The following is a 23570-nucleotide window of genomic DNA, read 5'->3' on the forward strand; positions in this document are numbered from 1 at the left end:
GTACCGTACTACAGATCCATTCAAATGAGCCTGAGGGAGATATCCTTGTGTTTTTGACTGGAGAAGAAGAGATCGAAACGGCTTGCAGAGAAATCAAATGGGAAGGAGAGGATCTCATGCGCCAAAATAAATGTGGACCATTGATGGTGGTGCCATTGTATTCAACTCTTTCTCCCGTGGCGCAACAAAAGATTTTTGCAGCGGCACCTGTAGGTCGTCCTGGAGGACCTCCTGGGCGTAAGATCGTGGTGTCTACCAACATTGCAGAGACATCATTGACAATTGATGGTATTGTTTATGTGATCGATCCTGGATTATCGAAGCAAAAGGTTTACAATCCACGTATCCGTATCGAGTCCTTGTTGGTGTCTCCTATCTCAAAAGCATCTGCACAGCAGCGAGCAGGACGTGCTGGTCGTACCCGCCCCGGAAAGGCGTATCGTCTATATACCGAAACCGCATTTGATGAAGAACTTTTAGAGCAAACTTACCCAGAAATTATGCGCAGTAATCTAGGAAATGTAGTTTTGCAACTCAAACAGCTGGGAATCAATGACTTGGTTCGTTTTGATTTTATGGATCCCCCAGCACCCGAAACACTGATGCGCGCTCTTGAGCTACTCAATTACCTTGGTGCACTCGAAGACGATACCTCAATGACCAAAACTGGTCGACTTATGGCAGCATTTCCTTTAGACCCTCAGCTATCCAAAATGCTAATCGAAAGTCCAAACCACAAGTGCTCCAATGAAATCCTGACCATCACCGCACTTATCTCTGGTAAGAATATTGTGTTTTTTATGAATCAAATGTATATCGTGTAATAAGTTACTTATAATTTTAATTATATATATAAAGTACCACCGATATTTGTACGTCCAAGAGGTGCTGAGAAGCCTGCAGATGCTGCAAAAGCCAAATTTGTACACCAAGATGGCGATCATTTAACTTTACTCAACGCATTTCTAGAGTACAAGAAGAGTAAGATCTAGAAAAAAAATGACACTATTAATTACTAGAAATTAAGGAAGATAATAACTCGTAAACCATCTTAGATGAGCGCAATCCCCAATGGTGCCGAAAGAACTTTATAAATGAACGATCCATGAAATCTGCTGTGAATGTTCGGAAGCAATTGCTTCGTGTAATGGAGAAGAAGGGACTCGCTATTACCTCTGTCATGGGCAACAATCGCTTTTATTCCACAATTATCCGCAAAGCTATTTGCAGTGGATATTTTATGCAGGTCGCTCACCGTGAACCCTCTGGTCACTATGCTACACTCAAAGATAACCAACCTGTAGTATTGCATCCTTCATCGTCTATAAAGTCTAAACCCGAGTGGATTTTGTATGACGAAATTGTTCTCACCTCGCGCACATATATTCGTACTTGTGTCGAAGTCAATGTAGACTGGCTATTCGAAGGCACTTCTGATTACTATACAGATCTTAGTTCATTCCCTAACTGTGACGGAAAGCGTGCCTTGGAACAAGTGATTAAGTATCGGAAACGATCCGGGGATCGCAAGAAAAAGATCTAAACGCACAAACGCACAAATACACAAATACAAACGTACAAGTACAAATGCATGTACGCATACCAACCAAGACAATCTGGGACTTGTAATATAATATCAATTATATTGATAAAAAGAACAGGCTTCTTGCACGTATCTGTCTATGCTTTGTATAGCAAGTTGTTGCCGGTAAAGAAATCTGATCTGGCAAAGTTTGGGCCACGCTCAAAAAAAAGTTAACTGTATGCAATTCGATAGTATTATATGGAATTATTAAATAAAGCTTTACACTATATGATGAGTTATATAACTTGGGTACAAATATATGTCTTTGTTGATTTGAGAATAAAATGGCATCAACCCAATTTCTAGTCAATAGGGTAGTGCATTAGATAGACTCTTCTGTCTTTTGTTTTTCTTTACGAAGCTAAAGTACAATATTCTGTATCAGAATTAAATAGAATGCACGGATCATTTTGAATTTTAAGCAATAATAAAGAAGACAATCTTTTATAATTAATTGGTCCCAAAATCACTAGGTTTGACTTGGATTGAACTATATATAGTCTTTAAAGAACCAATGGCAACATTAACATATTTCCCAACAGGACTTGGACAAGAAACTGTCGACAGGCTTTTTATATTCAAGTATATATATATATGTGTGTGTGTGTGTGTACATAATCATATATACTCAATATTTCCTATCAATATTGTCATGTTTTCGAATTTAATGATAGGAATCAAACCAATAAAAAAAAGACTATGTGCTCCTTACACTTTGGCAACATTCATAAGTGTGGTTGTGAGTATTCTCCAACTTTGTTAAATGCTTTTTAAATTGATAATAGCTCTTTACTCTTTCACTATTACTTTTTTGATACAAGATGATCACTAAGTTTGCATTGGTATCAAGTGTCCTATTTATCGTTTATAAATGTATTTTTCACGAAAACGGTGACAAAATTCTTAAATGTAATAACTACACTTTTTTTAATGATAATTATCTGACTATAATACTCTGTTGTTGTTGTTGTTTTTTAGGGATTGAAGTAACGGCAGCCTATCTACAACATTCTAGTATGGGTCCACCTATTACTCTATTCGCATTTACTGTATTATCTGTTTTTCCTATTGCAAGTTTTACTATGTTGACAATAATAGCTGGGTCCATGTATGGATTCTACCGAGGTGCACTCTTTGCAATTTCTGGATCATTCTTGGGTTCTGTTGTTTGTTTTTGGTAAATCATCATAAGAGCTTCCTTGCGTACGAAATATTAATTCTTAAAAGATATCAGCTTGGCCCGCAAGATAAATATTGAGAAAAGATTAAAGCTATCCAGTAAAAACCAGCAAATATATAGTAACCTTCAAGATATTATCGATAAAAGTGGTCTTTTGGTAAGTTAAGTTCTCCCCTAACAATGTCGGCTATGAGTTGATCCTAACGATACTTCTAATTGTCACTTAGATGTCTCTTATGATACGATGGAGTTTTCTTCCATGCTCAGTATCCAATATTTTGCTATCAAAGGCTTCAAATACTGCATTCGGTTCCTATTCTCTTGCCGCTATTATAGGATCTTTAAAAGTACTACCCAAAGTATGGCTGGGATCCCATTTGACAACTCTTGTAAAACCTTTGGCTCCAGCCCAAAGTCATATCATGCAGTATGCAATGGGGTCAAGCGTCATTGTCTCCATATTTGTGGGCCTATGGGTTTTCCATCAGGCTCGTAATCCTAAATATGCCAAAACTCAATAATATTATATTTATATGTATTAGGGTCATCGTTAAATAAAGATTGAATGGGATATATATAAAAAAAAGACTTTGTAATCATTCTTATCTGATTGGTTTGTTTGTCGGTTCAGTCACCTAAAAGAGCGCGTTCATATACTTTAGTTTTATAAAAACACATACTCTTTTCTCTCTATCTTTTATGATGTCACTCAAGGAAATCTCGCGCAACAAGGCTTTTGGTGGACAAGTCATCAAGTATGAGCATCATTCTAATGAACTTGATTGCGACATCAAGTTCAATGTCTACCTTCCCAAAGAGGCCGATAGTGCACCCGTCCCAGCTATTTATTTCCTATCTGGTCTGACATGCAATGAAGACAATTTTATCCAAAAGAGTGGCGCATTAGTAGAGGCAGCTAAGCATGGCATTGCTCTTATTGCCCCCGATACTTCTCCTCGTATGAAAAATTGAATTGGGGTGATGAGTAGATTCTTATATTCTTTACAGGTGGTGTATCTATCCAAGGTGATAGTGATTCGTGGGACTTTGGCACTGGTAAATGCAAGACAACAACAACAGCAACAACAGAAGAGGGATATAATATAACTAACTCAAATAAAAGGTGCTGGGTTCTATGTTGATGCCACTGAGCCTTCCTGGGCAAAGCATTATCGAATGTATTCGTATGTAGTACATGAGCTCCCTGCTCTTATCAATAAGAGTCTTCCAATTGTAAGAATATCTTTTTTCTGGCTGGCACATAATACTTATTCTACTTTTACAGGATGGCTCCAAAGTATCGATCATGGGACATTCAATGGTAACTAAAAAAGAATACATATTCTAACTAGGCTCAGTATGTGTGGTAGACTTACGGTTAATTGTTATATAGGGTGGACATGGTGCATTGACTATCTTCTTGAAGAACTCTGCTAACTACCAGGTAATTTGAAAACCAAAAAAAAATAAGATGCGGTGTATTATGCAATGTTAACTTCGCCATCGCGTCTTGTAGTCTGTCTCGGCATTTTCCCCAATTGCAAACCCCATAAACTGTCAGTGGGGTCAAAAGGCATTCACTGGTTACCTAGGAAAAAACCAGGAAACCTGGAAGGAGTATGACACCGTTGAATTATTAAAGAAGTTTAACGGAAAGGTGAACGCATTAGTAGATGTGGTAAGTCAACGTAAAAAAAATACACCAAACGTATATGTATGTATCTATGTATACTAATATGTAAACTGTTTGTAGGGAACGAGTGATAACTTCCTGGAGAATCAGCTTAATATCGATACTTTGAAGGATACTGTTGGATCCCTTGGAAAGAGTAGTGAATGGACTATCAGATATCAGCCAGGTTATGACCACAGCTACTTCTTCATCTCAACCTTTATTGCAGATCATATTATTCATCATGCAAAAGCGCTCAAGCAATAGATCTCCCTTCCCTCTTTTTTTTATAAAGAAAAAACTTTATTTGAGATATATAATCATATTGCTTAATAAATGTGTTGTTTTATGACTGTAAAGAATTAGGAAGGAGCTATATTAATGTCAAAGATCATTTTGTACCTCTTTGGAGGGTGTGAAGGGGAGGGTTCAGCTTGAGAATTTTAGACAAGCCACATATCCTAATTTGCATGACTTTGCCTTTAGTCTAATATTCTCATTATTTATCTTCTAATGGGGAAACAAGAAGCAAAACAGCGCATTGACACACATGCGAATGAGATCCTCAAGACTCAGATTGATGCCTCTATTGGAATCGCTCGTTCTGTAGTTCATTCCTGGTTGCCTGCACCTAAAGAAGGAGAAAAGCTAGAAGACGATGATGATTCATTCACACTTTATACAACAGGTAGACCTGACAGGTAACAGTACAAACGCTGTAAGGCTGTTTTTTCTTTTCTTTGTATATATATACTAACAATCGAACAACAAGACTCGGGTTAGGTGCAAAATTCTTGTCTCATGCAGATGCTATGCGACACACGCCAACTCCAACCACAGGCTCTAAAGAAGAAATTCAATTGAGAAATAAGATATTGAACCAGAACCGACGTTCGGGTGCTAAAGATCAATATGCCAAGAGAAAAGAAGAGAGTGAAGATGAAGAAGAATCGAGAACACAGAGACCAGCACCCAAGAAGGCAAAGAAGGCACAAGCAGCGGTAGAAGCCAAGCCTGGTCCAACAAAAAAGATTGGCCAACAAGGAGACTTCTTGTCAATGTACCTCTCAGAGCGCAGTAAAAAGAAGAAGAAGAGTTAAAGATGTGTGTTTGTGTTTTTAATTTTAATTTTAAAAAGAAATGTAAAGAAATTATTTTGATTGTATTTGTCCAATTTTCTACTATAATACTATATTTAATATATATATATATATGACATTGATTGTCTTTATTATAGAAAACGATTGCTTCTCAAGACATGTTCTTCCAAGCTATCGATACAATACTTATTGATCTTTTGTGGGGGACATTCTTAATCATATGTAGATAAGTTATCATATATTGACAGTGATTATAATAAACTGATATGAATAAGTATAAATAAGAAAATAACAAAACATACTAAATATAAAAGTATAACTGTCCTAACAGAGTACGCTGGAGAACACACTTCAAATTTTGCCTTTCAAAATTTTAAAAATGTTCTTTGTTACCCTCTTACTCACTCTTACTCGCTCTCACTCTCACTAATCATTTCATCAAAACATAAAAAGTGAAAAGTCACTTCAATCGCCTCCTTTAATTCACTCTCAAACTCAAGTCATAATGTTCACCCATTGTTCTTTATTTAAAAGGTGCTAGTTTAATGGTGTCCATAGGTTCTACCTGTATCCTTTCATTGTGCTCCACTTGTAATCTATTGATACATTCGAATTGTGTATCCAATTGCATCATTAAGTATGCTAATAGATTAATTACCGGAAGCTATTTGATCCTTTCGTTATCTTTAATGGGTTGCAGCCGTCATGACTTCCTTGTACTTGTATTTCAAGTCGTCGCCCAGATACATTTCATAAAGAATCACCGTGTTTTTCATTAAATTCCAAACGTTTTAATTCGCTGATAGCTGGCAATACTGGTGTTGAAGTTGGCTTGAGCATCACGTTTCAGAATGCACATCAAACTGTGAACAATCTTGTGACATCGCAGGCATGTTTTTGATCATTGGCTGCATGCCCGCCTGATACTTCCAGAATAAGACGTTCATTGCCGTTCTTGTCAAATCCAAACCCATTCACAAAACGCAAAGCCATTTCGTCTATTTGACCAATATTAATCATTACGCGCGCTTGATATGTCTGCTGCTGCAGTTGTGATTTGCACCAATTAAGACAGAGCCTGTTTGTCTGATTGCCAAGTGATTTGAAAATTAGGACAGCATGGTTGATTAGGAATATTCGTTCGCTGACCTCACAGAATGAGGCCGTCTGGGGTTTGGTGCAAGTATTCACAAAATCTGTTAAGATTAACCGAATAGTTTAGATGAGATTTATCTCCAAGGCTGATGTTGTACCGCTGATTGGATACGTCCAAAGCCATGATGGCAAGCATTCTAAGCGTTGCTCAATTGAATCAATCGATAGGGAGTGGACGATGGGAAATTGTTTTAATGCGGATAGGGTGGCGTGCTCAATCTTGTCGTTTTGGAGTTCCTCCAAAAGATCTTGTGATAATATTGGGTTGCATATGGTGATGATGGTAATTGAGGTATTCGGGATTGATTTATGGGTTAGTATCTCAATAGTGGGAAAAGTAGATACTGTAAAAGTGTTGTTTATTAAGGAGACAGGATAGTATTGTTTATATCTGTTATTATTAAAATCCCTGTTGTGTGATGGTTGGTTTATAATGTATGAGTATGTAGTGTACGTGTGCCTGGTGTGTAAGAGCATCTGTAGCGATTACGTTGTTGAAAACATTATATATAATGTAGTTTGACCACATCGGAGATTGAATACCAGTTAAAGACAGATTGCCAAATTGTGGTCACATTATAAAGGAACAATTTAGCTTTTTGACTATCTAAAGTTGCCAGTTCTTCAATAATGGTTTTATTTATATTCTTTTTTTTTAAAACTTATCTTGTTGAACATTCGCTCTCTATAGATTCATTAAAATATGAATTTAATAATTTCAATATTTTCAGATAAATAGTGAGCATAATTTGTGAAAATTTCTTTGCTCATTTCTATAGGCCATTGTTCGTTTTAACAAAGGATGTGAGAGGGAAGACAACAATTCGAAAAGAATATATCGATTTATAATCTAACATTACATGTAAGGTTTCTGACCTTAAAAATTGACTCCATTAGATAGTAGATAGTGTCATTAAAAGTTCTAATCTATTGCTCCCAAAAAAAGAAATAAGGACAAATCATGTCTCTTATAATTTTCCTGGAATTTTCTGTTCATTTTTCCTCCATTATGCATTGAATAAATAGGCTGTATCTCCATAAAAGCTATTCAAAGAAGCTATAAATTATACACAGAATAGAGAACACATACATACATGTATTTTCTATGAGCTTTATCTTATTCAATAAGAAAAAATAGCATAACTCTTGCGAGTTGAAAGTTGGATAAATTTTCCAAATTTTGAGAAAATCATGGTTCTGAAAAAGTCAACTTTGGGTCTGTTTCAGCTGTCAATTGTCAAATATAGCAGCTTGTAAATTTCATCTTTCTAGCAAGTTCAGAACATTTAACGACACTATCTAATATATATCAAGACTCTAGATTCTCGAGAGAGCTGATTTCGGACCTCTCTATAGACGAATGTTTTTTATTCGCTCAAGATTCTTGGCTTCGAATGTGATGCATACGAATTCCTTTCATAATCACATGGGCAATATGTATCTCTACTACATATGTTTAAGTTCGTCTCGACTCTTTGATAGACTCAGGTAAGGACAGTAGATTTCTTTGGTTGCACCAAGATGTACAAAATACATGTAGATTATATATTTGTGCATGTAATTTCAAGCTTCTTCACAAAGACCACATGTGTTTTGTGATAACCATATTTTTGTATATAGAGTTTTAATTGATAAAATAAAAAAGAAGAAAAGGATTTATGTACATAATATATATATATATATATTTAATTCGCAGGGACAAGTTGACTTGTTTGACTTTTGACTGGGACCAAATCATTTTCTGGTGTTGGTGTGCACGATTCGTTTTTCTTTTTGGCCTCCTTTTCCTCCTGCTCTTGACGTTCCCTCTCTGCTCTTTCAAGCCTTTTGACCGTTTCTATTGTCGCTCTTCTGCATGCTTCTTTTCTTGACTTCTTGAGCTCTTTCTTGGCCCGCTTCTTTTTTTCCTTTCTTCTTTCTTCCTTATGGGCCTCCAAGAGTAGATCAAGATCATCTGGGAAAGTCACGGATTTTCTTCTCTTGCTATCGTCTGATGAACTGGTGAGAACCTTCTCAAGTTCAGAAGGATCGATCTCTATTGATTCGTTGCGAACAGTATTGCGGATAGTCTCTGCGTCAAGTCCTAGCTCCTCACGTGAAACAACAGGAATTTGAGGTTTCCTGTTGTAGTAGTCGAATCCATATTGGGCACGTAAACTAGTCATGTCAAATGGATGGACACTTTGCCCAAAGCTCTGATACCTATATTCTTCTTGTTCTCTCTCTTGCTCTTCTCTTTCCTTTTTCTCTCTTTTCTTCTCCTTTTTCCTCTCCTTTTTCTCCCTTCTCTCTTGTTCTCTTTTCTCTTTAGCTTCTGGGTCTTGATCTTGATTAACCAATTACAATCATTGTCATGACAATTAATAAATCAATCAATTAAATAAGATGTATATTAACAAAGCCATATACAAGAGAATATCATGCTTACTTTCTTTCCAGTTGGGATCAACGCTAGTTCTCAATATGTCACGTACAATTGGAAGAAGTTCAATAGTCTAAAAACAAAACAAAATAGAATATTAATATTAATAGATTTCTATTTCCGTTGATTATTAGACTACTTTACCTCCCAGCTGTGATCGGAAAGGGCTCTCAGATCTCTTGTCTACGGAAATAGTAATATTAATCATTATAATTCAATACAAGAAAAAAAATATATTATATACATAATTGATCTACTATCACTAGTAATTCTATATATTTTATTTTATTTTTTTGGTTGACATACATAAAAGAGTCGATGCTTGTGAAGGATTTCAAGGTCATTGGCAATTTGCTCTTCTGACCATTCATGTTTTTTTCCAATTTCTTTCAGTAATGAGGAGACTTTCTAAAAATGGAAATAAGTACTTATGACTGAATGTAGTTGTGGAATTAACTCACCATTAAGTTGTCGTAATGAACTGGAGTTGGCTCTGAATTACAAAGTTCATTAGTTTAGGGATCTAAGGAAACTAAGCAAAGAAAAAGGTACTCACCAGGAAAGGTAATGGAAGGAGCTATGACCATTTTCCAGCCTTTGACTGGCATTAAATCCTCGTGGGTAAACATTCTTTGTATTATTTGTTTTTGGAAGGAATAATAAGGATTAGAAGAAAAGAAAAAAAAATTGTGGGATGTTCTGAGATTGAAAGCTTACAGTAATGAAGTAGATCAAGAGTTTCGTTTAGTGTGTAGTTTGATAGCGAATTGAGCAAAGGTCAATGTGTTATATATTTATATATGTGTGTGCGTGTATATATATATATATATATATATATAGAGAGAGAGAGAGAGAGATAGTGAATGAAATGTGTGAAGGAAATAATAGCAAAAGAGTTGAAGAGCAAGTGATTAAAGTAGGTTGTCTCAATTTATAGTCTTCTTGGATTTCGAAACCCTATACATCATCGTGTAACAACCCTTTTTTGGTTGATAGACTATAGAGAAAAAGTCAGCCATTTTTGCGTGTGTGTGTATGTGTGTGTAGAGAGAGGGAGAGGGAGAGAGAGAGAGAGAGGCCAATACCCACAACAGCTTTAGAAATATTTGGTTTCATTCAATTCTCTTTCTAGCTTAATTGTTTCCTTTGGATTTGTATACTAAAGAGGTTTCTGTATCTATTACATTCTCCTGAAGAAATCATTCATTTCGCTGTTTCTTATGTTGCTCCTAATAGAATCAACCTGGCTGAATGTCTATTTAAATATGAATTTCTTTTCTCAAAATATATATACAAGTACAATCTCACATACACACACATATATAGATATATGTATATATATAGCACACAAAAAAATCTGTAGGAAACCAGTGATTCTATAGTGCTATTCTTTAGTATGTATTCTTTTGAAGGCTGGTTGTATGCAGTGTTTTTGGTAGCAAAAATAAAAATAAAGTATAGAGTATGCATAATTGGAGTTTCTTTTTTTTTTTTCTTTTTTTTTCTAAAATTAACCTCACATATAAAATCCGTTATGATGTATTGATTATTGATCTTGTTTGAATCTATCAGCCACAATCCAATACCAATCATTGTCCAATTAATTTAGCATTTCATGCATCCTGTTACTCATGGTTTCCTTTCTTGTAAGCACTCGCCACACCCATTTCCCTGGGTCCACAAAATGAGATTTGACGACTCCAAAGTCCGTCAGTCTCAAATTTTATCTCAAGCTCTTATTGTTGACATTATTATATTTCTAGTTTTATTTTACCATTGCCTTGCACTTCTATACAGCATCAAGCCACCTGTTTCTTGTTAAAGGGTATTGAAGTCCTTTTGGTACAATATCTTATTAAAGCTAATCCATAAAAAAAATCAGTGGGCCAATAAATATATAATTATTTTTTGGAAAAATGTCTGTTCCAATCATATGCAGCAGAAAAGATAAAGTCCTGGAGAAGTTGCAAGTCTTTATGTCATTGTATTTTACACGGAGCTTCAAGCCTTACAAAGTAGTTCGGCTTCTTTTTGGGATAGTTTTTTTTTCTTGGGTGAAACCGTCTTGTCATTAGATCATATTTCATGTATTAAATTTCCACCAAGGCTTACCCCAATGCATAAATCATACATTTCTAAATGAATAAAAACAATTGTAGGCTTTGTCTCCCAGAAGAGAAAACTACACACATATTTGATAAAAGAGACTTTCTCTTGTAAACCAAGCACATGTAAAATATTTTTGTACATTAGCTACAATATCATTTCCTTATATTTACACCTCTGAAAAAAAAAGAATATCAGGATTTGATATATATATATATAATGCATAATATAATATTAAACACAGATAGCCTTTAGAACCACTTTATTGTTACTCTGAAGCGAGCTACTTTCCTTGCTCCTCTACGCAGATACTATAGCTGTATGTAGCAAATTCTCTACGCCAACATTAGGTACCATAATAATGGCAATATTTTAATAGATCCTATAACAATAGCAAAAATGGCTACAACAGCAATAAGATAGTATTAAATATCAATATTAGTTTTCCATATACTATATTATTAAAATCTTTTGTAATTCCAAAGTTATGATTGTTGAACATCAAATTCAATTTCTTTTTCTTTCTTGTCATTTATACTACATCTAATGTGTATCTATACACGCCCGGTCCAAATAGAAAATAATAAGACTGGTTTATGTGGTATACATATACCAGAATTTACTTTGGAAAAAAGCAAAGACAAGCCCTTTTTTTTATTAACCTGTTGAGGTAGTAAGAGTCTCAAACTCGAGATTATTATGCTGATATCATTTAGTATCTGAGTAGAGAATATCTCTGTTTGTGAATAGAAATATGTCTCATCGAGCTAGGTTTTATAATAAGCTCTTTACTTGATTCCTTTCTTTTTTTTTCTGCTCTTTATTTATTGAGCGAGCAAGAGATGATTATGATGATGGGATTTTTACAGCCTGTGTATGGCTCCCACTAAAGTTTTTTACTTCCTTGTACAAAAACTCGAGATATTCATTTTGGACAAAAGTTGTGATATACTAATAGATCTTCAAAGACGTTGATCTTACCTTTGAAAAAATGCAAAAACGGTTCTAATTTGAGTCGTAAAGTTCGTTTATCTAACAAAACTAAACCTAAAAAAATGCTTTACTTAGAATAAGCATAAAGATCATCTTTAGGAAAAACATTCAAAGGCAAATGAATATTAACTATGCATAGATCATTTTACTTTACATAGAAAAAGAAATGTGTTAATACCATTACTATGCTTTGACCTTTTATTGATATTATTATTAAATTTAACGCTATATTATCTAGCTTTTTGAATCGTTGGTACTTTATTCTTTAGGAAAGATTGGAAGATTTCTCAATGTCTTTCCAAATTGTTGGACATCTTGTGTCAAAAGTTTAGCCTCTTCTAGAGCGGGGAAGTGTCCTCCCTATAAATTAAATTAGGCATCTAAGCAAACACACACACATATAGATACATATGGTGTCCACAGGTAATGGATAAGCCACTTACCGATACAAATTTGCTGTACTGATGTAGGTTGGTAGCAGCCTTTAACCAATCTTCAGGGAGCTGTTTTTGTTTTTGAAGAAAAATGTCAACCATAAAATTCTCGATTATTATTGTTTTAAAATGAGTAGATATGTATAATAATCAGACTTACTCTTGCAATATCATGGGCAAATGCACAAACAGCCACAGGAACCTCTACGCGTGGGACAATTACTTTCATCATTTCGTTTTGTTGGAGACACTCATAATATATTCTTATAGAGGATGACATGGTATTGGTGAGAAGGTATATGGATACTTGAGTCAGGAATTCGTATGGATGGATAGTATCAGGTAAGGCATCCGCGTCTTTTCTCTCTTCAGGATGAAAGGCCCAGTTGTGATACTTTTCAAGCATCCATCCCAACAAACCTAGTGGACTGTCGCTCAGTCCATAAGCAAGCGTGTAAGGACGGGTGCCTTGAATTGATCTATATCCACAGTCATTGTTTCGTTCGGCGTTGGCAAAAGTTGCGCCGCCCAATATTGTACTTCCTTCTCCATAGATTCGGTCAAAGCCTACGATCAGACTAGCAAAGAACTTGACGATCTTGAATGGATGTAACAAGATATTTCGCGGTGTGGGTAAAGGCGGTAATGTATAGGGGAAACCTGTGTGAAATGCTTTACAGTTTTCCGAGTAGTGGGAAGCAACATACTTTCCAATTATCCCACCCCAATCCCCTCCTTGTAACACTATAAAAAAATGTTCGATTTTGTTTTTTGTTTTTTTTAGCAAGCAAAATATCAAAGAATAAACCAAGTGCTTATAGGCTTATGATACTTGCTATACTTATTGTATCCAAGCCGTAACATTAAGGTGTTGATTATTGATGCCATTCTGACCACACCGTACCCGGATTTTTTAGGTGGCTCTGAGAATCCGTATCCAGGTAGACTTGGTACAACCACATGAAAAGCCTGGTAGATTTGTTATGATTCTTATTTAAGCTTACATTAAACTAGTACAGAAAATAATAACAAAAGCCTCCTATCTTGAAGTCTTACCTGACCTCCATTAACCCCATCTCGTAAGGGCTCAATTATCTTGTGAAATTCATAGAATGTAGAAGGCCAACCATGTAAGAGCAAGATAGGAATGGCATCTTTGTGACTTGAGGGCTCATGCACAAAATGTAGATTGATATCATCTATTGTTGTGTGGTAGTGCCTCCAGCTATTCATTTTAGCTCTCGGAATTTCCCAATCAAATCCATGCGCCCAGATCTTTGCCAGTGGCTCAACTGCCCAACGAGGTGCACCATGTGTCCAGCCTACATCTTCGGTAAGTTCGTTTGGGTAGTTTGAGGTCTTTAGCCTCTCTTGAAGCCACCGTGTTTTTTCTGGAGAGAAACTTGGGACTATGAAAGGTCTAATCTCTTTGTCTTCCATCAGACAAGAAATGTGGCAAAGAAAAGGATAAATAAAATTTTACAAGAGACTGTACACAATTCAGTATACAAGTCTTTATATATATATATATATATCTGCCTTTCAAAATTGGATATTTTAGCATGACAGACTCCAAATCTGACTAATCCGGAATATTTCTCCACAGTGGATCTTGGTTGACATTTGATTTTTTGGTTTGATTATGTCCATATATCATAAAATTGAAAAAAAAGCCATGTAGCTTACAGCAAAGTATCCTTGCTTATTATTTTATTTATTCATTTTCTTTAATAATAAAATAAAGCATAGTACTGGTATACATGGGTTTAGGCCTTTTATATAAAAAAGATGTATTTTCACAAAAGTTTTTACCGCTCCAGACTTAGTCTAATTGATTATTGTACAGGTGTAACAACCTAATCTTTGCATTAGTACTATTATTTTTATTTTGGTGTTTCTTTCTCTTTCTTTTTGAAAGCGCTTTATGTTATTATATTAAGATCAATTCATTTCTTTAGTCGGTTTTCCTTTTTGTTACATATATATATTTATCTGCTATGACTAGTGATGTAAGTACAAGATTATTTATTTATTTTTCTTACATGTTTTCTATAGGCCTTTAAAGCTGCTGTTGAAGAACTCGAGAAATTGACTCACAAACCTTCTGCTGCTGACTCTATGGATCTGTACGGGTTATATCAACAGGCTACTATCGGTGACAATGAGACTGGTAGATACCAAAGAAAAAAATATTGATTTTATTTGTTTTAGATCTTGTTCATAATGATACTCATTAAAACAAACTGTGTGTATATACTTGAACAATAGAAATGCCATCACTTGATATCAAAGGCCGCTATAATTGGGACGCCTGGAACAATCTGAATGGTGTGCAAATGAAGAAAGTCTAATTTATCTATTTGAGTACTGATTTATTGAGCTTTTAGGTATGACACCTATTGAGGCCGAGATTATGTACATTACATTGGTCAATAAATTAAAGAAAGGACAATGAATAGCCTCTTTTTATTTGAATATCATAAAGAGAAAGTGTTCACAAAGCTCTTGTTGTTCTTGTTGTTGTAATCCCTGGAATCTAGCTTTCTAGATATCAAAATGACCATAAACACTCTAGCTGGTAAATAGAGCCTCACAAGAGTTACACCCAATAGTTGAAATGTTTGTAACTACCATTTTAAGCAATCTTGAAACCAAAGAAGAAAGAAATGGTTTTTAACCTTTGGCAAATAAGAGGACTCTAGATTATCATCAATCCAAAGAGATCATTCACTCAACAATAATATTATATCTTTTTTTTTTCTCTGTGTACCAATTTTGTGATCCGTAATCCGTAATCCGTAATCTGTAAACCACAATGACAAGCTATTACACTCTTGGTCCCAACCAAAATAACCAAAATAAAAGCAAGACTTTCAGAGTCCACAATTTTGGTACCTGTTTTTTTTGGGTTTTATTTTTTAACATAAAAAAAATAATAAGAAAAAAAAAACAGTAACTCAGTGGTAGATCTAATTTCCTTGGCCCTTCGTCATGACTAGCTTTTATGTACAACATAACTGAGCCTGAAATATATGATCTCCTACTGTTCTCATTTTGGTGGTGATATCATGATTGCCTGCTTACTTGGTTGCTCAAGGTCCATTATTCTATCTTGTAATCTCAGCTTCTCTCTATCTCTCTATCTCTCTATCTATCCATCTCACTTTTCCATTCTCCCTCTCTCTCTTCCACTTTCTTTACTTTTCTATAGCATGTCATCTACCAACCTCACCAAACAGTCTGTCCGTACAGATGCTCAATGTACTGCCCTCGAGGAACTTCACCAGCAATTCAGACTGCCAACTGCAGAACTCAAGAAGGTGTCAAGTCATCTGGTAGAAGAAATGCGTGAAGGCCTCAAAACACACAATGCAACCGTCCCAATGTTGCCTTCATTCATCAAGCATCATCCAACTGGCCAAGAACAGGGCGAATATCTTGCTCTTGAACTTAGTGGTAATGATATACATACCTTTTTCCTAAAAGAAAATTAAAATTAAAGTCAAAAATCAAAACCAAAATCAAAATCAAAATCAAACTTAAAATTAAAATTAAAATGAAAATAAAAATGAAAATGAAAAAAAAAGAACTTGTTCACATCTTCTTTGTTACTTACTTAATTACTCACTAATACGTTTTGTAATTGCTCTTTGTATTTACCTTTCTAGGTTCTTATGCCCGTACATTCCTTGTCCACCTCCATGGTAAAGGAAGAATCACAACCCGTCAGCAGAAATATCGTATCACAGAAAACCTAAAAAGGGGATCAATCACAGCCCTTATCGATTTTCTGGCTCGCTGTGTTGACTCGTTCCTGCTTTTTGTTGGGAAGCAAAGCGTTGAGGCAGCACCACTCGCTCTGGGTTTCAGTATCTCATTCCCCCTGAACCAGACCGCTATCAACCATGCATCTGTAAGAAGATGGACAAAGGACTTTGAAATCACTGGTGCAGACAATCAGAACTTGTCCGCTCTTTTGCAAAACAGTCTCAATAAACTCAAAGCACCTGTGGTGGTCAAGGCTGTGCTGAATGGAACCGGTAAGATAAGAGACTTTTATATGAGTGTGAATTTGGTGGCCTGTGCTTTGAGTTTTTTATTTAACTTTTAAATCATGTATATATATATATATATATTCAGCCGGATGTCTCTTGGCTCACAATTACCGCAGCCTGGATACTCTTCTTGCTTGCACTGTCAGTACGGGTACCAATGCAGGTAAAGTTATTCACACACGATTTCTAATCGAGCATGCATACTAAACTTTATTTATCTATCTGATAAATGTGTATGTATGTGTATGTGCAGCCTATTGGGAAAAGGCTGTCAAGGTAGTCAAGTACGACATCAAGGGTGCCAAAGAAGATGATGAGGTGATTATGGACACAGAGTGGGGATCCTTTGGCGATGACAACCCCAATTACCTGCCCCGCACCTTTTATGACAACACAGTCAACCGTGAATCTATCAATCCTGGTGTCCATCTGTTTGAGAAAATGATTTCTGGACTTTACCTCGGAGAAATCGTGCGCTGTATCATGGTTGATTTTTTGGACCGTCGTTTGATTTTTGACGGACAGTACACCAAAGAGTTGAACACGCCATATTTCTTTGAGGTGTCCTATATGAGCGCCATTGAGATGGATTCTAGCGAAGATCTCGAGGACACAAAGCACATTCTTGAGACGATTCTTAATATACCCACCACCACCCTTGTGGATCGTCAGATGGTCAAGAGGTTCTGTGGATTAGTAGGCCAGCGTGCCGCACGTCTGACAGCTGCTGCCATGAGCGCTGTGATTGATAAGAGAAATGTTTTGGAGACTGGCTTATCAGTTAGTAAGTGCTATTATTTTAATACAATAATATATATATATATATAGGAAATTTAATGACTAAATATCTGTATGTATATTATCTTCTTCTTCTTCTTATTTCTTAGGTGTTGAAGGTTCGATTTATGAGCATTACCCAAGTTTCCCAGAAAGAGTCAACACAGGCATTCGTGAAATATACGGTGCAAATGTTGATCTTATTAACATTGGTGTAAGTACTACTTTACTTTGTTTATTATTATCTCTTTCTCTCTTTGTGTGTCTGTCTGTCTGTCTGAAATTAAGATCATATTTATTGATTGTTGCTGTTGCTGTTATCATAGGTTACAAGAGATGGCAATGGTATTGGCGCTGCTTTAGCTGCCATGATTGCTTGTACAAGAGATTGAACTCAACTCAAAATGTGTGCCTGTGTGCCTGTGTGCCTGTGTGCCTGTTAACTTTACTTTATAATAAAATATAAATACATTTATATACATAAGAACAGAATATTATGCGAGTCCCATAATATCCAGCTGGAAATTCTTGGAGATTAAATTTGATTACTGCTATATTTTCCTAAAACAATAGGCATATTAATTTACATATACTTTACATAAGTAATAATGATTAATATAAATGTGTATATATATATATATATAAAAATTACATCGGATAATGAAGGTTAATATGCCGAATTATCAGGATGTCTGTCTGTTAGCCGGGAGGAGTGAAATCTGTGAATGTGAATGTGAATATGAATATGAATATTAGTATATTGGATGAGTCTCTTCTTATTTTAATTTATTTTTATACAAAACAAGCAAAATCATTATATCAATTCAAAAATTGAAGACAATAGACTTATATCAAATTCATTAAGTTATTTCTAAAAGTTATATATATATATATATAAATCATACGATTCAAATTTGTAGACACTCACCCTGAAAATGACAAAAAGAAGAAGACCAAAAAAAACAAAACAAATTTGAGGTGATACAAGATAATATGCAGTATATAAATAACACTTGTAATATATAGTAAAGGTAGAAATGCCACTAACCAATTAGCCTTAATTTAACCCTTCTGTCAGAAAGTACCATTTCCCACACATTTGGGCTCTAAACCAAAGCGAAGAATATTTACTAATGAATTGTATTTATATTATTATTAATATACAAAAGACAAATTACAAGTCTCTGTTCATGTTTATTTTATTTTAAATGGTTTATTCAATTATCATTCTACTAAACTTTTTTTCAAGTAGGTTCCTTTTTATTCTCCCTATCTTAAGTTCACTACCTAGAAACTAGTCTTCATTTTTTTTTTAAAAAAAACAAGCCAGTGTTATATACATGGCAGTTTGTTTTCAAGTTTTAGTTAATAAATTAGAAAATAAAGTAAAGCAAGAGATTATATTATACAGATATTTATTCATCAATTCACTCAGATTACATCTTGTTATAACTTTTGGCCTACATATAAAGGTAAAAAAAGAAATACTAGCATGAATTTCCCCTCTTAGAAAGGGCGTATCGCATAGGCCCTAAGCGGAGCAGTTTAATGTCCTACTCAGGACATTTTTCTAGCCAATCATATTCCACAATGGGAATATGTGGCAAAGAGAAAGAAAGAAAAGAGAAAGAAAAAATGGCTGGAAAGCCCTCTTATTTATAGACAATTTTTTGGAGGCTTATCTGTGACTGATATCCTTAGCACTCACATGATAGTAGATTAATTCAATACATAAAAGAATTACTATCCTAAAGGTATAAATAAAGCAAAGCAAAAAAAGCTGTAAGTTCATGCATTTGGGGTGGGAAACAGGAACCAACATTATATTCGGTGTTTAAAATATGCCAACCTCGAGACTTTTATGCGTATTTTTGCGCCAAAGAACCCTAACAACAAACAAAACATTGCTAAACTAACTGCTAAACGCAAAAGTTAATAATGGTAAGCAATAACTTGTGTTTTTTTTTTGTTTTTTTTTTTTAGCTAAAAAGAATGTTAGTGTGGAGGAAGTACAGTAGAATAATAGAGCACTACTTTTTCCGATCCTCGTTTCTTTTGTTTTACTGTGGATTGATCAAGCATAGTAGAATAATATTGTATACCAAGTAGACTTGAGAACAAATGTTACACAATAAACTTCGACTCAATCATAGAAAGATCAAAATTTGATATATTTTGTATCGAAACAAAGCCCAAAGAAAATCCCCATTTTTTGTGTAAGCTAAATATATAAATATTGCCAATACCCAGTTATTTGTAATTATGTCAAATATGCCGACATGGCATTGAGTTGAATGCTCTATATATTATGTTTGCTGTAATTATTTAGATTTACAATTCTAAGCTTTATGAGTATTTGTCGATCATTCAAAGAAAATAAATGGGCAACTACTAAAGCCAGACTTGAAAATGCTTTAACTTTCAAGCTATAATTAATCTCTTGAGAAGAAGGGGGGAAAAGACAACATTACTAATAATAATAATAATAATAAACCAAAGAAATAAAAATGACCAAGATCCTAGTTTATAGCTATAATGCTTTATCTAATGCACAATTGTAAAGTGTTTATTTGCTTGGTGTAAAGATACCTTTTTTTCTTCTTCTTCTAGATTAATTATTAGAGAAATAAATGTAGTACCGGATATGTTGGGGACTGTGGCGTATTTCTGTCTACTTCCGTTTCCGTTTCTGTTCCTTGTTCTGTTTCTGCTTATTTATTTATGTTTCCTGTTGAATTGATCTGTGTTGTTGTGGTTATTAATTGCCATGTGTGAATAGTGCTTGTAGCTTAATTTAGTTTCTTTGTGGCTCTATATCGTTCTTTTATTTCTAGAACACAGTCTTTGATTTGATCCAATCTAGGAATATTAGCACACATTAGAACCTAAGCATTTTTTATTTATAAGAGTAAAGAATAAAGAATAAAGAACATACGCTGAAATTATGTGTCTTTCATGTGAGGTCTGCTCATCCCAATAGACAGATCAAACATTGTATTTTACATGTGTGTGTGTATAAGGTGCACTGACCAGCTAAAGTACATAGAAAATAATAATAAAAATAGCTTCAAATGCACTTGTCACACTTATATTCCATCTTTGTGATTGCAGAATTACCGATCAAGATCAAGACCAAAAAAGAGAACCTTGAATTTTACTCTTTCATTGTTTCTCTAATTACCCTGCTCGATCACTCATTCATTTGATTTTTATATTAATACATAAGCTATTGAAAAAAAAGCAAAAAAAACAAACAATGTAATGCTTTACATTAAACCATATTTATCTCTGTATCTGGCTACTTTATGCTTTGGCTGTACAAAACAATGATTTAAAGAAGAAAAGAATATGTTCTTAATTATCTACAAAAAAAGCATATACATATATATTCATTGCACATTGTTGATTCAATAATACTACTGCTTTTCCCACCAATAAATTATACTCACACGTCGCGAGCCCCAATAAATTTACCAGATGCCTTCATTTCTTCCCATTGATACAGAAAACACACCTAGAAATACCCCACTCGCTTTGGCTGTCCAACTACAATTACAACCATAAAATGGAACTTTTTGCTTAATATTCCTTTCTCTTCTTCTTCTTTGATCTATCTCCCACCCACAAGAAAGAAGGAGAAAGAGGGCATTAATGATGATATTAAGAAGTATCAAGTTAGGAAAGGTTGGGAGAGTGTGCGGGTCACAATTTCCAAAGTTGAGCCCAAGATACACAGGCAGTATTTGTATGGTATGTTTTCAGCTATCTAGTTGCAGTTTATACAAATCTTTATTATAATTTAGATATATAAGTGCGTGTGTGCGTGTGTAAATACATATCGACAATTATTGTGATGTTTACTTGGATATGTTGCTGTTTTTGGCATTGTTTTTGTTTTAAAAAAAACCACTAAGCACATTTATCTTTCACACACACACATATATATATATATATATATATATATATATATATATATGCGTGTGTGCTTATGCTCATGCTCATGTAAGCTATGAGATTTATCACAAAAGGAAAGTTTATGTAGCAAGCCAAAAATAAATAAATTTAATATATGTATGTATGTATGTATGTATGTATGATATATTTGTACCAAAGGTCCCAAAATATGGAGTTGAGCCAAATAAAATTACAAATCAAAAAGTTAAAATCCAAGAGACTTAGTAATATCAATGTCAATATCAATATTAATATCAATATTAATAGGAATAATAAAGAAATAAAGAAACTCTTGGCATAGATAGAGTTAGGTCTATGATCACTTCTTTAATTTTCATTTGGGATTACTGGATATACGTGTATGATAAAAAGACAAATAAACAAACAAGTAAACAGAGCTCAATGGTATATATAATCCATGAGAATATCTGAGGTCTCGTAAAAAATAAGCTACAGACAAGTCTTTAAGCTCTTAATACTACCAACGCTCTGTCTTTTTCTTATACACCAGAAATAAGTTAGTGAATTTTAGCTGTGGATCCCATGACCCAGAAGGACCCTTGGCTTTTTGTCTGGTGTGTTGCTCTAAAGCCGTCTTGTTTGTAAGAAGAGAAGAAGAAGAAAAACAGTGATATGTACATTACATATTTACATAGATCTATTTACGTACGTATGTATATATGTGTATATGCGTACATGTCCCTTTCTGCTTTAGAACAACTTTATTTCTTTCTGTTTGACTCTCTTTTATCAGCCACCCGATGATTGTCTTTTATGACCAGCCCCTTTGTCTATAACGGGCTGTTCTGTGTGGGTAGTGTTGTTACTTTTTGTTTTGTTTTGGTACTAATATTATTCAATTGATATCATAATGTATTTTAAAGGTGGCTATTTGTTAAGGGTGGAAAATTCGATCGATCTGAGACTAATTTGAACGATTCCTATTGGAAAATAAATGGAAAGAAAAAAGTTCATCCGCTGAGTAAGCTGATGGGTATGGCTTTATGAGAATCAAGAAATCTCTTACTACGGGGTTTGTATTATATATATAATATAATAAAATAACAAATTTCTTGAGGAATTTATATAATAGTTTTATACTTTTACTGTTTAAATAGTAGCTAGCAGTAACAGAGCAGTAGCAGTAGCAGTAAGAGTAAGAGTAATTTTGTACGAAATAGCTGATATTTTTTTTTAGCAACTGGTGCACAGACATTATTAGTATATGTATTAGTATTTTAAGTGTTATAATACTCACTGCCAACCGGAAATTTATATTTATATTCATATTCATATTCATATTCTTGTGCCTGTGCCTGTGCTTGGGATTACATGAATATAAATATAAATGTAAAAACCATGATTTTGTTTGTATGACTAGTAACTTGATTCTCGGTTGACTATTGCGAATAGATTATATGAGATAGCCTTGGGTCAGTAAATAGTAAGGTGGCTTCTTAAGCATATGGGATCTGCAATTGGTTGGACAATTGGTGAATGCTTTAACATTTGATCGATTGTGTTCAAAATAAATATAAAAGAAAGTAGATCTAATTTAGCCTTTGGGTTTACTAGACAGACAATATACACTATAGTAAGAAAGAGAATCAATTCAATTGCTATTATTTTGTTTTCTTTCTTTTTTCCTTATGACTGACTGATCGACATCGTTAATATACAGTGTACAGAAGTAATATCTAAAGCGGGTGTAATACAACATTAAAGAGAAAATGACACATGAAGATAGACAGTTTTATATGTAATATACAATATATAATAAAGAATTATCATTATTCTTCTCTTAAAATGATTGCTGCTTTTGATCTTTTTTCAGCTGTCCAGTTTTACAAAAATAATAATAATGTTCTTTTTTACTCATGACAGCTTCAAATGAGAGAAAGATGAGAGGTCGGACAGAACACGTGAAAGTATTGAGTGCCTCGTTTTCACATGTCAAACCAAAAAAAATAATAAAAATTCATTAGTATTCGTTTAGATTTACTTTATAGATAACTTGACACTTTTCACATTTCTTTATTTTATAAAAGGGAGAATCTTCTTCTCTTTATCCCAAACAAATTATCAATACCAAATTACAGCATCAATTCCAATTCAAATACTCTCACTACAAATGAAC

General features: G+C 34.3%; 7 protein-coding genes across 7 annotated transcripts; 5 read left to right on the plus strand and 2 right to left on the minus strand.

Annotated features, from left to right (window-relative positions):
* Positions 1–2406: 2406 nt before the first annotated feature.
* On the plus strand, positions 2407–3286 carry PHYBLDRAFT_162386 (hypothetical protein; the record flags this gene model as incomplete). Its single annotated transcript, XM_018434608.1, has 4 exons — positions 2407–2494; positions 2564–2762; positions 2820–2922; positions 2993–3286. 4 exons carry the CDS (start codon positions 2407–2409, stop codon positions 3284–3286), a joined length of 684 nt encoding a protein of 227 aa, XP_018297350.1.
* A 181-nt stretch (positions 3287–3467) lies between these two features.
* PHYBLDRAFT_129877 (hypothetical protein) lies at positions 3468–4792 on the plus strand (the record flags this gene model as incomplete). The annotated part of the gene is made up of 7 exons (XM_018429315.1): positions 3468–3723; positions 3774–3821; positions 3889–3998; positions 4051–4086; positions 4159–4209; positions 4282–4443; positions 4519–4792. The coding sequence occupies 7 exons, from the start codon at positions 3468–3470 to the stop codon at positions 4702–4704; spliced, it is 849 nt and encodes a 282-aa protein (XP_018297351.1). The 3' UTR covers positions 4705–4792.
* Positions 4793–4950: 158 nt separating this feature from the next.
* On the plus strand, positions 4951–5767 carry PHYBLDRAFT_58362 (hypothetical protein; the record flags this gene model as incomplete). The annotated part of the gene is given in 4 exon segments (XM_018440301.1): positions 4951–5138; positions 5210–5496; positions 5516–5520; positions 5675–5767. The coding sequence occupies 4 exon segments, from the start codon at positions 4951–4953 to the stop codon at positions 5765–5767; spliced, it is 573 nt and encodes a 190-aa protein (XP_018297352.1).
* A 628-nt stretch (positions 5768–6395) lies between these two features.
* On the minus strand, positions 6396–9743 carry PHYBLDRAFT_139347 (hypothetical protein; the record flags this gene model as incomplete). Its single annotated transcript, XM_018430201.1, has 8 exons — positions 6396–6733; positions 6791–6940; positions 8410–9018; positions 9121–9187; positions 9259–9297; positions 9421–9522; positions 9576–9607; positions 9671–9743. The coding sequence occupies 8 exons, from the start codon at positions 9741–9743 to the stop codon at positions 6396–6398; spliced, it is 1410 nt and encodes a 469-aa protein (XP_018297353.1).
* A 2728-nt stretch (positions 9744–12471) lies between these two features.
* On the minus strand, positions 12472–14087 carry PHYBLDRAFT_139348 (hypothetical protein; the record flags this gene model as incomplete). Its single annotated transcript, XM_018430202.1, has 5 exons — positions 12472–12573; positions 12657–12716; positions 12808–13391; positions 13547–13616; positions 13704–14087. 5 exons carry the CDS (start codon positions 14085–14087, stop codon positions 12472–12474), a joined length of 1200 nt encoding a protein of 399 aa, XP_018297354.1.
* A 618-nt stretch (positions 14088–14705) lies between these two features.
* PHYBLDRAFT_14871 (hypothetical protein) lies at positions 14706–14998 on the plus strand (the record flags this gene model as incomplete). Its single annotated transcript, XM_018432137.1, has 2 exons — positions 14706–14817; positions 14916–14998. Coding segments are annotated over 2 exons (195 nt in total), but the record flags the coding sequence as incomplete, so codon positions are not given.
* An 802-nt stretch (positions 14999–15800) lies between these two features.
* On the plus strand, positions 15801–17971 carry PHYBLDRAFT_27308 (hypothetical protein). The gene is made up of 6 exons (XM_018439908.1): positions 15801–16103; positions 16316–16687; positions 16788–16865; positions 16956–17486; positions 17590–17693; positions 17806–17971. Exons 1-6 carry the CDS (start codon positions 15860–15862, stop codon positions 17869–17871), a joined length of 1395 nt encoding a protein of 464 aa, XP_018297356.1. The 5' UTR covers positions 15801–15859; the 3' UTR covers positions 17872–17971.
* Positions 17972–23570: the final 5599 nt, after the last annotated feature.

This window comes from Phycomyces blakesleeanus (assembly GCF_001638985.1).
Source record: "Phycomyces blakesleeanus NRRL 1555(-) unplaced genomic scaffold PHYBLscaffold_2, whole genome shotgun sequence".
NCBI classification, from domain to species: Eukaryota; Fungi; Mucoromycota; class Mucoromycetes; order Mucorales; family Phycomycetaceae; genus Phycomyces; species Phycomyces blakesleeanus.